Source organism: Anser anser, assembly GCF_964211835.1.
Source record: "Anser anser genome assembly, chromosome: 1".
Classification (NCBI taxonomy): Eukaryota; Metazoa; Chordata; class Aves; order Anseriformes; family Anatidae; genus Anser; species Anser anser.
The window spans coordinates 39,574,420-39,588,581 of NC_139720.1; the positions used below are offsets into that span (position 1 = coordinate 39,574,420).

The following is a 14,162-nucleotide window of genomic DNA, read 5'->3' on the forward strand; positions in this document are numbered from 1 at the left end:
GGTATTCATACACTTGGCTGAAGACTGATGAAGAATTACCCATGCAAAAGCACCCTTTTGACCAAGAAGTTGTAACTGATATATGAATTATTTCTATTTGAAGAAGAACTGAAAAGTAAAAAACAGTTTAACCCTGTGTCTTTACAAAGAACGCACACAGAACCTGGCTTTGTTGAAAACACTCGAAAGCTGCAAGAACAGGAAAGATTTCGCTAGCAGTTTTCAGGACAGCCTTACACGTGGCTGTGCACCTCAGCAAATGCATTTGCCATCAGTTACCCAGGAAAGCCTCAAGCTGTGGGGCCTTGCGAGCAGCTTGTTCCTCGAGCATCGGCTTCCAGTGTCTCTGGCAACCCTGACCCCAACCCCATATTACTTGCTTCATATGCTCAGCCTGAAAGAAGAATAGCTAGTGTGCCAGTCACATTTACAGCCTGTACGCAGAAGGCATGACTGGCAGAAGCCAGTATCAGTTCCAGCAAGATTTTCTTGCCTCAGAGCATGGTGAGGCCCTGGCACAGGCTGCCCAGAGAAGCTGTGGATGCCCCATCCCTGGAGGTGCTCAAGGCCAGGCTGGATGGGGCTTTGGGCAACCTGGTCTGGTGGGAGGTGTCCCTGCCCATGGCAGGGGGTTGGATCTAGGAAAGGACCTTAAAGACCACCAACCCAAACCATTCTCTGAAGACAGTGTGTTTATTGTAACTTGCTGAAATAACTGATCACAAGAGAACTTCTTGAGAAGCCATGCTGCAGTAGTTTGGATTGGTGTGTGTAGATTGCTTTTAATTAAGGGGCAATATTGAATTTCACAAGGCAGTCACCCAGCTCCTGACCGTTAGGTGTGTGAAAACCACCCCTACGGCCACGGGGCTCTGCAGAACGCTTTTCTTGCCCCTTTCACACCCTACTCCCACATCTCAGTTCTGAGGCAGTTTATCACGGGATGCTTTGGCAAACAAATTCTAACAGCCCATGTGGATGGGGGCACAGGAGTTTGGTGGGATGAAGCGAACCCCATGTTTGTAACACTGAGGAGCGGCTGAGGGAGCTGGGGCTGTTTAGTCTGGAGCAGAAGAAGCTCAGGGGAGACCTTATTGCTCTCTACAGCTACCTGAAAGGAAGCTGTGGGGAGCTGGTTGTTGGCCTCTTCTTGCGGATAACTAGCGATAGGACTAGAGGGAATGGCCTCAAGTTGTGCCAGGGGAGGTTCAGGTTGGAAATTAGGAGACATTTCTTCTCAGAAAGAGCAGTCAGGCACTGGGACGGGTTGCCCAGGGAGGTGGTGGAGTCACCGTCCCTGGGGGTGCTCAAGGGAAGGCTGGACGTGGTGCTTAGGGACACGGCTCAGTGGTGACAGTGGTGGCTGGGGGTGGTTGGACCACATGATCCTGAAGGACTACGACGGCCCGTCCGCGGCCACCCGCGGGAGCCCTGTCACCGCTACGCGCTCCCCTGCGCGCGCTCCCGCGGGCGGCTCCGCCCCACCCCCTCCCCTCCGCTCCCCGGTGGGCGCGGCCTCTCCCCGCCGCCCCTCCCGCCCCTCCCATTGGCGGCGGCGCCGCGCGTGACCGGGCGGCGTGTGACGTAGGAGGAAGGAGCCGCCATTAGGGGGCAGCGGGGCCGCCTGCCGCGGGGAGGGGGACGGTGTCGGCCCGTGCCCGTCGGTGTCCCCTCGGCCCGGTTCCCCCCCGGGGACCTCGGCGGCGCCTGCTGCGTTCCGCCCCGCCCCGCGTTCCGCCCCCCGGCCCGTGGATGTGAGGCGGCGGCGTTGGGGCGCCCATGGCGGCGGCGGGGGCCGGCCCGGGGGCGGCGGCGGCCGGGGGTCGCAGCTTCTCCTTCAAGGTGGTGCTGCTGGGCGAGGGCTGCGTGGGGAAGACGTCGCTGGTGCTGCGCTACTGCGAGAACAAGTTCAACGACAAGCACATCACCACCCTGCAGGTGCGGGGCGGGGCGGGATTTTTGGGGTGAATTCGTGGGGAATTGGGGTGGTTGGGTCGGGGGGGTGCGGGCAGGGCTGGAGGTGAGGTGGCTGTTGCGGTGGCGGTGGGCTGATGACTAAGTGGTTCGTGCGTGCTGCGTGCCTGGTAGCTGCAGCCGTCGTCGTGCCCTCGGATCCCGACATCCCGGCGCTGGAGTTGCCGAAATATCTGCATCTGGAAGGGGCAGCCCTCGCAAAAGGCCCTCGGAGGTGAAGGCTTATGGATCGCTGACTGAGGAGGTCCATAAGGCTTACCTGCACGTCACCGTGTCTCCCTGAGTTTTGGCCTGGCTCTCTGTCAGCCAACTTATAAACAACCGAGAAATGATGCTCCGCTTACAGACGTGCGACGGTGTCCGCTCCAAAGCGATGTTTTTTATCATCCCCTCGTACTGAGTGGTGTGTGTGCCACATTGCAATATCCATACATTTTATTTTATACATGGAAAATGTGTTTTTAAACTTCGTGTCATGGATTGTACAATCCACATGTATCTTTTGGGCTCTCTGCTCACTTATCCTAGTCACTGCACCAAGCCTGTCCAAATTTAAGAAACGTTTGGACTGTGCTCTTAGTCACAGGGTCTAAAATTTTGGGTAGGCCTGGGTGGTGCCAGGAGCTGGACTCAATGATCCTTATGGGTCCCTTCCAACTCGGGATATTCTATGATTCCTCTTCACTTGCAGTTACGCCAGCTACACAGCATCTTTTTTTGCCAGTTATGGATGTGTAGCACTCCATCTTTCATATGCTATGCTTAATACGCTTTTCTTGCAAATAAAGAAACAAACAAACCCTGCCACCACGTGGGCCAGTGGTGGGTTTTGAATTTCTCCTGTGCAAGACAGAATAAATAGTAGGTGGTGCCAGAAGAGAGCCTCTGCGTAGTTGTGTGCTATTCATGCACATCTAGGGGAAAATTCTTGTGGTCTGGGTGTCTCAGAAGTATTTAGGGGTGAAACTTTCCCTTAAAACAAAGGAAGCATGAGAGATGCACTGAAAACAGCATAGTGAATGTTTCTCCAACAGATACTGTCACTCCATTTTTGTTATAAATAGCTAAAAACATTTTCAAGTTCATACTCAGCTGTTGGATGCATCTATTGTTAGGGTTACTAGGCGTGACAAGGTGTTTATGTCAAGCTAATTGTAGATCTGATTGCTATGGAGGTGCCTAACATTTGCTGTGCTACAGGAATGGTTAGTGGCTTGTAGGTGGCAGTTGTACTCTGTGCTGTTACACTGCCTGAAGCCTAGTGTCGAGCAAACAATTGTATTTAAAGTGCACTGCAAGCGATTGTGTGTTGCTGAATTCTGGGTGGAAAGAGTAGTTTGTCATGGGGTGTAGCTCTGCTGTAGCAGAAAGCCTGAAATTAGAAGCAGAAAGTGAATTGGGTCAGAGATGTCATGATACGGAACTCCAAATGGGCCCAAAATGTTGACCCTAAAATGTCCTCTCCAGATGCTACAGCCTGAGAGCTGTAGTCTTTCCCTGTTTATGTGGCAGGAGAATGTTTGTAAAGGAATAGGAACACATGCTCACATGCGATCCTGAAATTTTGTCCCTTTGCTGCGGCTAGGTTTCTGGTTGCTAACAGTCTATTTTAACTGCTTTATACATCTCAACTCACCCTTCTGTTCTCTGCTTCTCTGTCCCGAACCTCCTTAGCCACACGCGTCTTATTGATTGGAAAATGCAGTGTCAGCTGCTGTTTAATCGTACTGTATGTAACGTGCGCTTGTCAAGTATAATCTGCCTTGTTTTTGTTTTCCTGCATCTCAGAGTTGTAGAAGGAAGGTTTAGTACCTCCTTTCGCTACCAAATTAAAACATCCCTTGAAAAACAAACTATGGAGAAACTGATAAAACAACCAAGTGACATTTTTTTTCTGAGAGCTCCTTATTTTTTCGATTAAGGGCTTAATCTGGTAAAGTGGCTTCGTTTCATGGCATCAGTTCAAAGTATTGCAGCAAATGACTTTTGTTCCAATGAAGCCAAAATTAAAAAAAATACTTGGCTCCTGATGCAGCAAAGGAGCCACGGTGATGAGCTGCCTGTAAATCTTGCTGGTCAATGGGATGAGGGCCTCAATCCACAGTAATCTGATTTAGCTGGGGGTGGTGTGGGAGTTGTAAGGGGTGTGCAAGTGCTGTTGAACCTCAGGCCAACCTTTTTGCACCAGGAAAGTGTTGAGGCCTTTGAAAAGTGCTTTGGAGAGGTTGCCCGGTGCTTCCTGCTGCGTCACCCCAGTGATGGGAGAGCACAGGAAGCCACGTTGGGCAGTGCAGATCTTTCACCTAAATGCACATCTCTGTTTTCCTACCTGAATTCTAACACCGGTGTTACTCTATTGTGAGGTTTATGTGTGTACACACACAAAGGTGACTTTCTTCTCTTCTGGTAAGGACGTTTTTAGTGAAAGGGAGTGGTTCCCCCCCTCCCCCCCCTTCCCTAAACACTGTCGAGAGGGAAACGGTGACCTGGGACTTCCTTATATCGAGATTAGGAGGCTGCTGGGACATGTTGCTGAAGTTTTGTTAGCTTGAAGTCGTGCACTTAAGATATCAGTGACCTGCGAACTGAAATTAAAGTTGCTACTGGTCTGCTGAAGAAAAATATACCCAGAATAATGTGAAAAAAGCTGAAGCAGGAAAGGTTAGGTCTTTTTTTTTTTTTACAAGAAATAATGATAATGTGTAACCTGCTGTCAGACCTGGTGGGACAGCTAGAGTTGGTTCCCATGGATCAAAATACTGAGGTCGGTGCTCTCGTCTTGGGATGTACCTAAGCTGTAAATTGATGCCAGGTGAAATACACTGGAAATATTCTAATAATAACAACAAAACCTACTGTCAAACTGTCCTTTTAAAATTTGGGTGGATGCTGTCTGTTAATTGCTCAGGATAAATATAACTTTTGTGTACTGATCTCTCAAACATTTGGAGGGCTGCCAAGTACCCAACCCGGCTCTGCTCGAGTGGTGATGCTAATCATACAGGGTGATCTGCGTTGCTTTGGGGGACCTGCCTGACCTGGCAGAGTTGTCTTGGATGTTGATAGCACGGAAGAAAGCAATACAGGGCGGCTCAGTGCTGTATGTGATGTTTATGTGCCTGGTGATAAAGCAGTCAAGGGGTGGGTGATGTACACCTCCTATTTTTTTCGAGAGAATCTTTTCCAGCTGGATCTTCTTTGCGTTCTCTTCAGGCCCTTTTATCCCCTCTCAACGGGGCCTGATGCACATGTGGAACTGAGCTCTTAAAAAAGAATGAAAGGAAAGGGAAGATTTTCTGCAGACATGTAAAGAAAATGGTATTTTAGCTCTTGTAATTGCATTATCCTTTTCTTCTAAGTGCATAAGTATTCTTCAGACCAGTCATAAGACACTGGAGTCAAAATACCCAAATTAGTAGCGTACTTCAAAGAGCTGTTTGAGATTACTTATCTTTGAGTTAACTGAGAACCCGTACACTTGTGTTTTTTTGAAAGTCCTAGCAAAAACGAATTGCCATAGTAATGAATATGGAAAGGAATTACTGATTGTAAATCGAGTTGTGACTGACACTTAACTCTCTCGTACTCAATTTAGTGGAGTCTCAAGAGACTAGAACAAATGTCAAGTCCTCTTCTTTGTGTGATTATCTAATGCTGTCTGGACTGCATTGCTTTAAAAGGCTATGATGCTCTTGGCAGCAACGCTTTTTCTTTCTAAACTAGGTTGGATTTGGAGCTTGCTGCCTTAAACTTATAGTTAAGGCTCTTCTTTACATGTGGGACCCCCCACCCCCCCCAGATTTCTAAACACTGCCGTGTCCTGCCAGTCACTTGATGAGCTTTTTGCTCTCTAACTTCAGAAGAGAAACTTACTGAAGAGAAATAACCTCACTCTTCATGAGACAACTGGAACTTGAGTGGGGGGAGTTTTATTTAAACAGTTGGTTATCTGCTGTTTGGTCTTAGAGGGTGCACCACTGTGGCTTTAAAATGCACTTAACAGGTGCTAATTACGCCAGACTTATCCATACCAATTAATTCAAGAACAGGGCCTGCTAACAGTATATGAACACTGAGGAATTAAGCATTTCAAGTGTAATATAGTATTGACAGTTTCTCACAGTATGCTCAAAGCTTTCTGCTCGTTATTAACTCCAGCCACTTCCAATACCAGGTTCCAGTGTTGTTATCAAGCAAGCTTTTTATACAAACTTGCTTGTAATCAGGATACCTGATCTAGGATAGATCCCTAGCCAAAGAGGTAAGATCTTATTGAACTAAATCTTAAAAAGTACAAATTCATCAAGTTTTAATACAGAGAGCAAGTGCAATAGCCAATCCTAAATGTCCTTGCTTCTGCCTCCTGTCACTCCTTGTAGGAGACACGAAAAGACTGCTGACCTGAATGTACTGGCCTTCTAATACTTGGGTGTACAGGAGAGGACATACCTCACTCTTAGTGTTAAAAGGCAGTATTTGTATCAAAAGCTGGAGTGACCTAAAGGACAGGTTACTACAAAACAAACAAAAAAACATTTTTATCTATGGTGAGAAACCCACTTTAATATTGGATATGTCAGACAATTAATAGCACAATTACCCTGATTAGGCCAATGTCTGAGGCCCCGATGACATAACCTTATGAATACTGTGTTCTGTGTTAAATATAACTCCTGTTTCAGTGAGAGTTTTCTTCATTTTGGTCCAGAGGCCCAGAAGTGTGGTTCTCAAGCGTTTCTGTGAAACTTGCATCAACTAACCAGAATAGACTTTTCATTATGGTGACAAAAGCCAACAGTGCCCTGAAGAGCTTTTCCTCTGAGATTTACAGTACTGTGTCAAGTGCTGAGTACAGCAGATAAATAGCATATTGGCAAGTAAGCTTGATTCAGCGTGCCTCACCCATAGCTTCTCTTAATGTGGTCCAAGTGTTGGTGTGTTGAAACTTCTGAACTCTCTTCTAAGTGTACAGCTTTTAGGCTGTGATGCTGTAGAACAAACTTGTAGGAAGACTTGACGCTGATCATACAATCTTTAGGGACAGCTGGGTGAAAGCCGTAAAATAACTTGTGCAGTACTTTGGATTTGCCTGAAAATCCACTGAAGCTTGCCGGATGTGTAAGACTTGCTATGCTGCTGTTAACCTGTTTGTTGCAAGTTGGCTGGCGTTAAGTACTTCAAACACGCTGCCTGGAGTTTTTCCTGAAGTTGACGTACGCCACCTTACTGTAGACCGGAAGGGCAGCAGGAATCGCTAGGTATGTTGCAGCCAGCGGTCACAGGGATCGTTCTTTTCTACCTGCTGGTGGGAAGGTTTCTGGGTGTTTCTCTTCCCTGCGGGCTGTCTTCTCTCTGGATCTGCTCTGTTCGTCACGCTTTGTGGAAAGCTTTGCAGCAAACTTCTCTCAGAAAAGAAGAGAATATTTTCCAGAAAATATTACTGAATCATCTCCTCTTCAGTCCTGCCGATGCCAGAAAAGCAGCAGAACAGGAGCTGCTCTAGGAGCTGACTTGGGTTAGTTTAACACAGGCAGCACACCAGAAAGGTATTTTCACAGCAGCTGAGGCTGGTGTAAATTGAACTCCTGTGGTCTTCTGTGCAGGTACTGGTTGCTTATGCAGTTAAGCAGCAGCCTGGTTCAAGCAGCTGACCTGACCGATGACACTTTCCCTTCCCACATCCACGTGATTTTTAGTCAGCTCGATGCCTGCTCAGTGCTCTCATGCAGAGGCCTTGTGTTGAGATGCTGCAGGCCAGCCTAAAATAATCTGTGATGAATGTATCTCAAGATACCGCTGAGCGCTTGATAGCTGACTGCACACTGAGGTGAAAGGAAAACTGAGTATAACTCAGGAAAAAGACAGAAGTTAACCTTGGCTATAAACTCAAACCCTTTTATTTTGTTCTGGTAATTCACTAGTAGTGAACTACTTTGTTAATTCTTGCAATCTGTAAATCTAGGCATTTAGGCTGGTTCCTTTGTGTACTGTCATGAAATGTTAAGCTCAGCTTAGATTTAGCAGCGTTCTGAATTGAAACTCCTCACGCCCAACCCTCGTATCCTTCCTAAATCATTCACAAAACAGCTAAAAGATGCAGGAAATAACTAGCTTAAGGCAAATTTATTTAGAATAGACTTCTGGCAAACTGTAGTGGAATGACTAATTGGCTTAGTATTGACCCAGCCTTCTGGCTTGAGGAGTATTTGGATTGAGGAATCTGTCTTCTGTTGATTCAGATGTTTTTATTAGTAAATAAATCTGAAGTCAAATGAGACACTTGTGTGTAAAAAATTGAACTCTGTTTTGTTTTCCAGGCATCTTTTCTTACAAAGAAGCTAAATATTGGCGGGAAAAGAGTAAACCTTGCAATATGGGTATGTTTGCTTTCCTACGCTGTCCTCCCCGCTGTGCATCACCTCTCCCCTCTTGGTTAAACAAATGTTTTCCTGAAAAAGTACTTGCTTGATAGAACTCAAATGTTAGGGACTTTGTAATAAAGTAAAATTTTGAAGTACTTGGAATCTCTTGACGTGTTTGTTTAGTCTTCCATGCTAACAAGAGTATTTTAAATGCAGGATACAGCTGGTCAAGAACGATTTCATGCATTGGGGCCGATCTACTACAGAGATTCTAATGGCGCTATTCTAGTATATGATATAACAGATGAAGATTCTTTTCAGAAGGTACTGGAGAGACTTTTACCTCTATGTAAGATGTAAACCGAGAGGGGATCTGTGATATGAGTGCATACACGGGAATCTTCTGTTTCAGCAATGGCATCTATGCTTAATTTCCCTGAATTACAGGATTGGTATCTGACTTTGCCACGTGCAAATCTTCTGTTATACCTGCAAATTCAGACCATGTAATGAAAGTGTACACCTTAATATTTTCTGAAGTCTACTCTTAATAAAGGTCTAGTAGGGTTATTCAAAGAACACTAGAGAAATAAAGTATGAGTTAACTGTGGCAGGCTATAAATGTAAAGTGGCACTCGTGTGATAATATACAGTACTGATTTCTACTGTATAAATCAAATTGCTAAAAGATACTAAGTGGTGTGACCTTTGACAGATCCGAACTCTGAAATTACAATACATGACATTGGAAGTGTTACTTTCTCAGTAATAATAGGTATTTAGACTTCCAAGGCTTCATTTAATCTGAAATTCGATGGTTAACTGTTTTACTGCAGAATCAATTGATCAGGTCAGGGCAGATGACTTTTTATCCAGTCTTGTGTCAAACTGGTACTACTGTATTGTTGTTCCAGCTGAAAGCTACTGACACTTCCTTAGGTGAGTCTGGACCTGATTAGATTGTGGTAAAAATAGTAGGACTTCTGTGTAAAGGAGTAAGAAATCATGGTTGTATTGGCTAGGCTTGGGCTAGCAGTGTTGCAAGTAGTATCAGGATATGGTTCCCCAGCAGAATAGGCAACTTAAAACAGTTTGATTTGGGCAAGTGAAGCACTTTGTGCTGACAGGATTGGGCCCTATCTGTAGAGCTGTGACTTGTGAGTACGAGTTCAACTCGGGCCTTTTCATGCTGAGCCATGTTTAGCGAAAACGCTGTCATCTCAAGACACTTAAGTTACTTCTCAGAAGTAAGAGGAAAGGTTAATTTGCAGAAGTTACTGCATAACTACCTATGTATCATGTATCCTAACTATTTTTAGGTCCTTGAAGTGGTCGCCTCTCTTCACAGCTTAAACTCCCTTACAATAGCATCTCCAAGTTAATGCAGTGACCATCCAACTTCAAAGCATGACAGCAAACTTAATAACACACCTTAGTGCCAGCTGACTCAACATTCGTCTGTTCCTTTAGGAAACAAACATCTGTTATAATCTAATCTGAAAAACTTAGTTCAGGTTTGGTTCAGGTACTTCTACCTTTAAGGAACCACTTCTGATGTGTTAGTATGTTCCTGTGGCTGAAGATCTCATGCCTGCCCTAAAGTGGTCAATGTAATGAACTTGTTCTTTGGAATGGGACTAATATGAATGCAAGTTCAATTTCTGGAGTAACTGAACCACTTTATACAAGTCACTTTGCTCTAAGTTTCAACCGTGAACTAAAATCATCTGCACGTGGCTCTTTTTCAGCAATACAAAGAATATTTGGTCAATCTATATTGCTCTAAACATGTCTGTTTCAAGATTAGGGTGAACAGTTAATGAAGGAAATAGGTCGGTTCTGCAGTGCCCAAACCAGTAGTAGTATATCAAGAGAAAATAAACTTATCTCTATTCTTTATGCAGGTAAAAAACTGGGTTAAGGAATTAAGAAAAATGTTGGGAAATGAAATCTGTTTATGTATAGTAGGTAAGTTCTTTTAACATCTAATTCTAGTGACTGAATCAGAAAAGTTTCCTTTGGTTAATAACATCTTCCAAATGCTGCTGTGACAGTTCGTGCATGTGAAGGGGTAAAGCTTATGTGAATTTGATAATTAAAAATGCAATTTGAGCTAGAAGTTTCAATAGATCACAACTGAAGAAAAGGAGAATTAATTTGGAAAAAAAAATGCTTAATGATACGTAATGGCAAAAGTGAATGGGTACAGACAGATGCAGACTGCATAGTTGAACAAACATAAACATCTAATATGCTACATATACTTCTCGCAAGTTCTCAGACTCGTTTTTTTGTTTATGCACTGCTTCTAGTGACATAGAAGGATACTTCTGTTTTTAGAATCCCGTGCTTGCAAGGGGGAATAATTCTTAAAACTTGGATATTTCAATGCGTTTTTTACAAGTGCATGTAAATATTGTTTTAGATTTAAAATCAGATCTAGTGACTAAGACCTTCAGGAGGTTAGATATATGGATATTCTACAAAAAGTACTTTTGTGGTACAGATACTTGGCCTAATAAAAACCACTTCTGTTTTAATTTATTGAGGTATTCAGCTATCCCTGGTCTCTTGGTAGAAGCTCATTGCCTGTATATGTTTGAGTGAAAGGAACTTTCAAATCATTTGTCATTGTCTAGATAGAGACATGTTTAAAAGACAATTTTTATTGGGGCAGCTTGTAAGAAACTGATGGGATAAAATGATTGCATAACTTGTTTCCAACAGGTAACAAAATAGACTTGGAAAAAGAGAGGCATGTTTCAGTGCAAGAAGCAGAAACGTAAGTCACACCAATTATTAATAGAAACAGTCACTGCAGAATTATGCTGGAGTAATAAACTTGTGATGCTCTTAACAGCTGGCAGGCGTAAACCAGCCATGCCTCGCTGGCTGCTAAGTGTTCTGTTCCTATTTGAGTCTTGGGATGTCTTTACTGGCTGAAGTGTAACTTGTGAGTTGTACATCACTGAAAATCAACTTTTGTAGTTTAAATACATTTCTAAACAGGAAATTTTCAATTAATCTTCTTTTTTATGAATTACTCAATTCTAACCACAATTCCCTTTAAGTCAGCATGTGTGGATTAAGAGTTTATATTTTGAATTAAGAGTTCTTTCCACTTCATGTAAAGTGGCTTAGGAAGACTGCATTCTTCAGTGCAATGAAGCTCTTCTTTATCTGCCTTCCTACAGGTATGCTGAATCCGTTGGAGCAAAACATTACCATACTTCAGCTAAACAGAACAAAGGAATTGAAGAACTGTTTCTTGACCTTTGTAAAAGTAGGTATTGTCTAGTTTGTTCATAAAGAGCTCTTACACAAAAAGGTTTCAGGAATGCTTCAAACCCTATAGAAAATCCTTAATTTAAATCATTGAGAAGAACTGGCTTCTTTTGAGTCTACTTCAAGCCACTTGTGTATTATAACAGCCATGGAAGCTTGATGTGTAGATGCAAATTCATGCTGTACTTTAAGAACGTCGTTCTGCCACTCTGTTGGAGTCCTGAGTTGAAGTTCTGTTTTATTCTACATACATGAAGCTTGATCTGCAGTCACTCCATGTGATTGCTCTCACTATTGTCCACTTCATACCCTGTTGCAACATCTCTGACATCACTTGACAAGATTTCTGAATTACAGTTCATGAATTTGAAGCTGTAATTACGCAAATCTTACACAGCAGCTGAAGCAAATGATAAAGAATGTGGGATGCAGTATAACCATAGCACAAGGAAGTTATCCCATTTGTGTTGTTCTTATGAAACAAGAAATTAAGCAAAACTTTTTTTTTTTTGTTTAGAGAAGTGGTGTGTGTGGTATTTTTGTTTAATAAATGTTCTTATAATGGGTGGGTAAATCTAGCATTTGAAGTCACCAATTCCAGAACATCTGAGCATCTAAGGTCTTCCTTAGTCAACAGGAGCTTCTGAGTATTTGGTGCTTTAGGAAGAACGCTTAAGTATTTTCTTAAGACTATGCCATGAGATACCAGAGCGCTTACTTCTGCATAATTAGTAAGAGAACTGGTCTTGCTGAACTTTGTGCGCATAATTCATAGATTAAGATCTTAAAGCCTTGTGTAAAAATGCAATGGAGTACTAATACATGTCATCTAATACACTTCATTTACAGGAATGATAGAAACTGCTCAAGTGGATGAAAGAGCAAGAGGCAATGGTTCCAGTCAGTCAGGAACAGCAAGGCGAGGTGTACAGATCATTGATGACGAACCCCAAGTACAGAGCAGCGGCGGGTGCTGTTCTTCCGGATAGTAACAAAACTGTGCATCACTGCCCTCTCAATATGAAGACTGCCATATTCAAAGTCACACATTCTTTACCAGTGGAGTAATAGAATTAACAGTATTTAAAAATAATCACACATAACACTGCAGAGACCTTAAGTGCTAAACTAGTGGCGTCTGTGACCAGAGAATTGGCATTTTCTACAGTGGTTAACAAAGCAATTACCAATGGCCTTTTTACATACTTTTCTTTAATGAGGAATAATATGCATGTAGAAAAGACCTACTTAAAGGCTTCATTTATATTCTTTTAAATCAGATCATTATTTAATAACTTATATACGTTGTTGTTGGAATGGTATACATTTTTGCAGCTCTTTGTATTTTGTGGTAGATTGAATTATATCACTTCTAAAATGCAAATTGATTTTTTTTAAATTAGCAGATATCTGAAGTAATATTTTTGCAGGGTCTCCACAAGCCTATAACCGTCAACTACTTTGATATATTCTGTTCATCTTGTATGCCAAGCTGGTAAAATACATTGTAAATTACATATTAAATATTTTATCTGCTTTTACAAGTGCAGGTGCAGAAATATGTACATCAGTCTTGTCAGTGATTGTGAAGTGAGTAAGTCAGTGAAAAGATGCAAGCTTTTCATGTGTACTGTTGAATTGCTCATTCTATTCCCCTTTCCTGAAAATTGAAAACAGCTTTTTTTTTTGGTAAACTCACAGCTACAGCATTTTTTAAAGCTTTTTCTGTCAAGCAGCAGTATTTAGAGTACCCCCTTAGTAGGAAGGGAATGCTTCTTTAGACTGCTGTTTAACACTGAGGCGTTTGACTCCCAGCTAAAACAGTTGGAGCATGCATTTATCTTGCCTCTGCATTTACTTCAGCCTCTCAGATATCCCCCAGAAAGTTGAAGCAAATTTAGCCCTTGTCTGTCTGGTAGCTGCTAAACCAGATGCATGGGAAGCTCTTAAGCTGTTCTAAGACATTTGTGTCCCAAGACAGCATTATAAACTACTTAGGAGCGTAATTTTTTTCCTATGTTGCAGGGCTTGAGTGAACAAATGAATTGGCATTAATGAGAACTGCTTCTGATTTTTGAGTGATTATGTGGAAGATATGGAACTACCAGATGCAATTGTAACTTCGGGAATAATAGACAAAACTGAACTTAATCTTGACTTGCTCTTTCTCTTGTAAAGCTTTTTGAAGCCCACTTAAGGTTTGGGAGGAGGGTGTTCAGAAATAAAGTGTATAAATTACTATCACAGAAGGAAAACAAATGGTGGTAGTTGAAACTTCAAAATGTTTTGTGGTCTGACTTTTTTTTACTTAAGTTGTCATGCTTGGAAAAACAGTAAAGGTGATGTCTATGACAAAATAGAATATTCCTTGGCCTTCCTCTTTCTGAAGGGTAGAACTAACATTGCATATAAATGCATTTAATGGGGTGGGTGTATTACAATGCACAACAGGAGTAGTAGTAACTAATCAGTCTGACATGTAAGAAGCGTGCGGTCTTCATCTGACTTATTTTCTCTGAAATAATAGATGGCTTTGCTACA

The 14,162-nt window shown here is 42.7% G+C and overlaps 1 protein-coding gene across 1 annotated transcript; it reads left to right on the plus strand.

The window, feature by feature from the left end:
* The first annotated feature begins 1,385 nt into the window (after nt 1-1,385).
* Nucleotides 1,386-14,162, plus strand: RAB21 (RAB21, member RAS oncogene family). The gene is made up of 7 exons (XM_083847644.1): nt 1,386-1,938; nt 8,292-8,351; nt 8,553-8,660; nt 10,241-10,304; nt 11,064-11,118; nt 11,531-11,619; nt 12,471-14,162. The coding sequence occupies exons 1-7, from the start codon at nt 1,780-1,782 to the stop codon at nt 12,608-12,610; spliced, it is 675 nt and encodes a 224-aa protein (XP_083703770.1). The 5' UTR covers nt 1,386-1,779; the 3' UTR covers nt 12,611-14,162.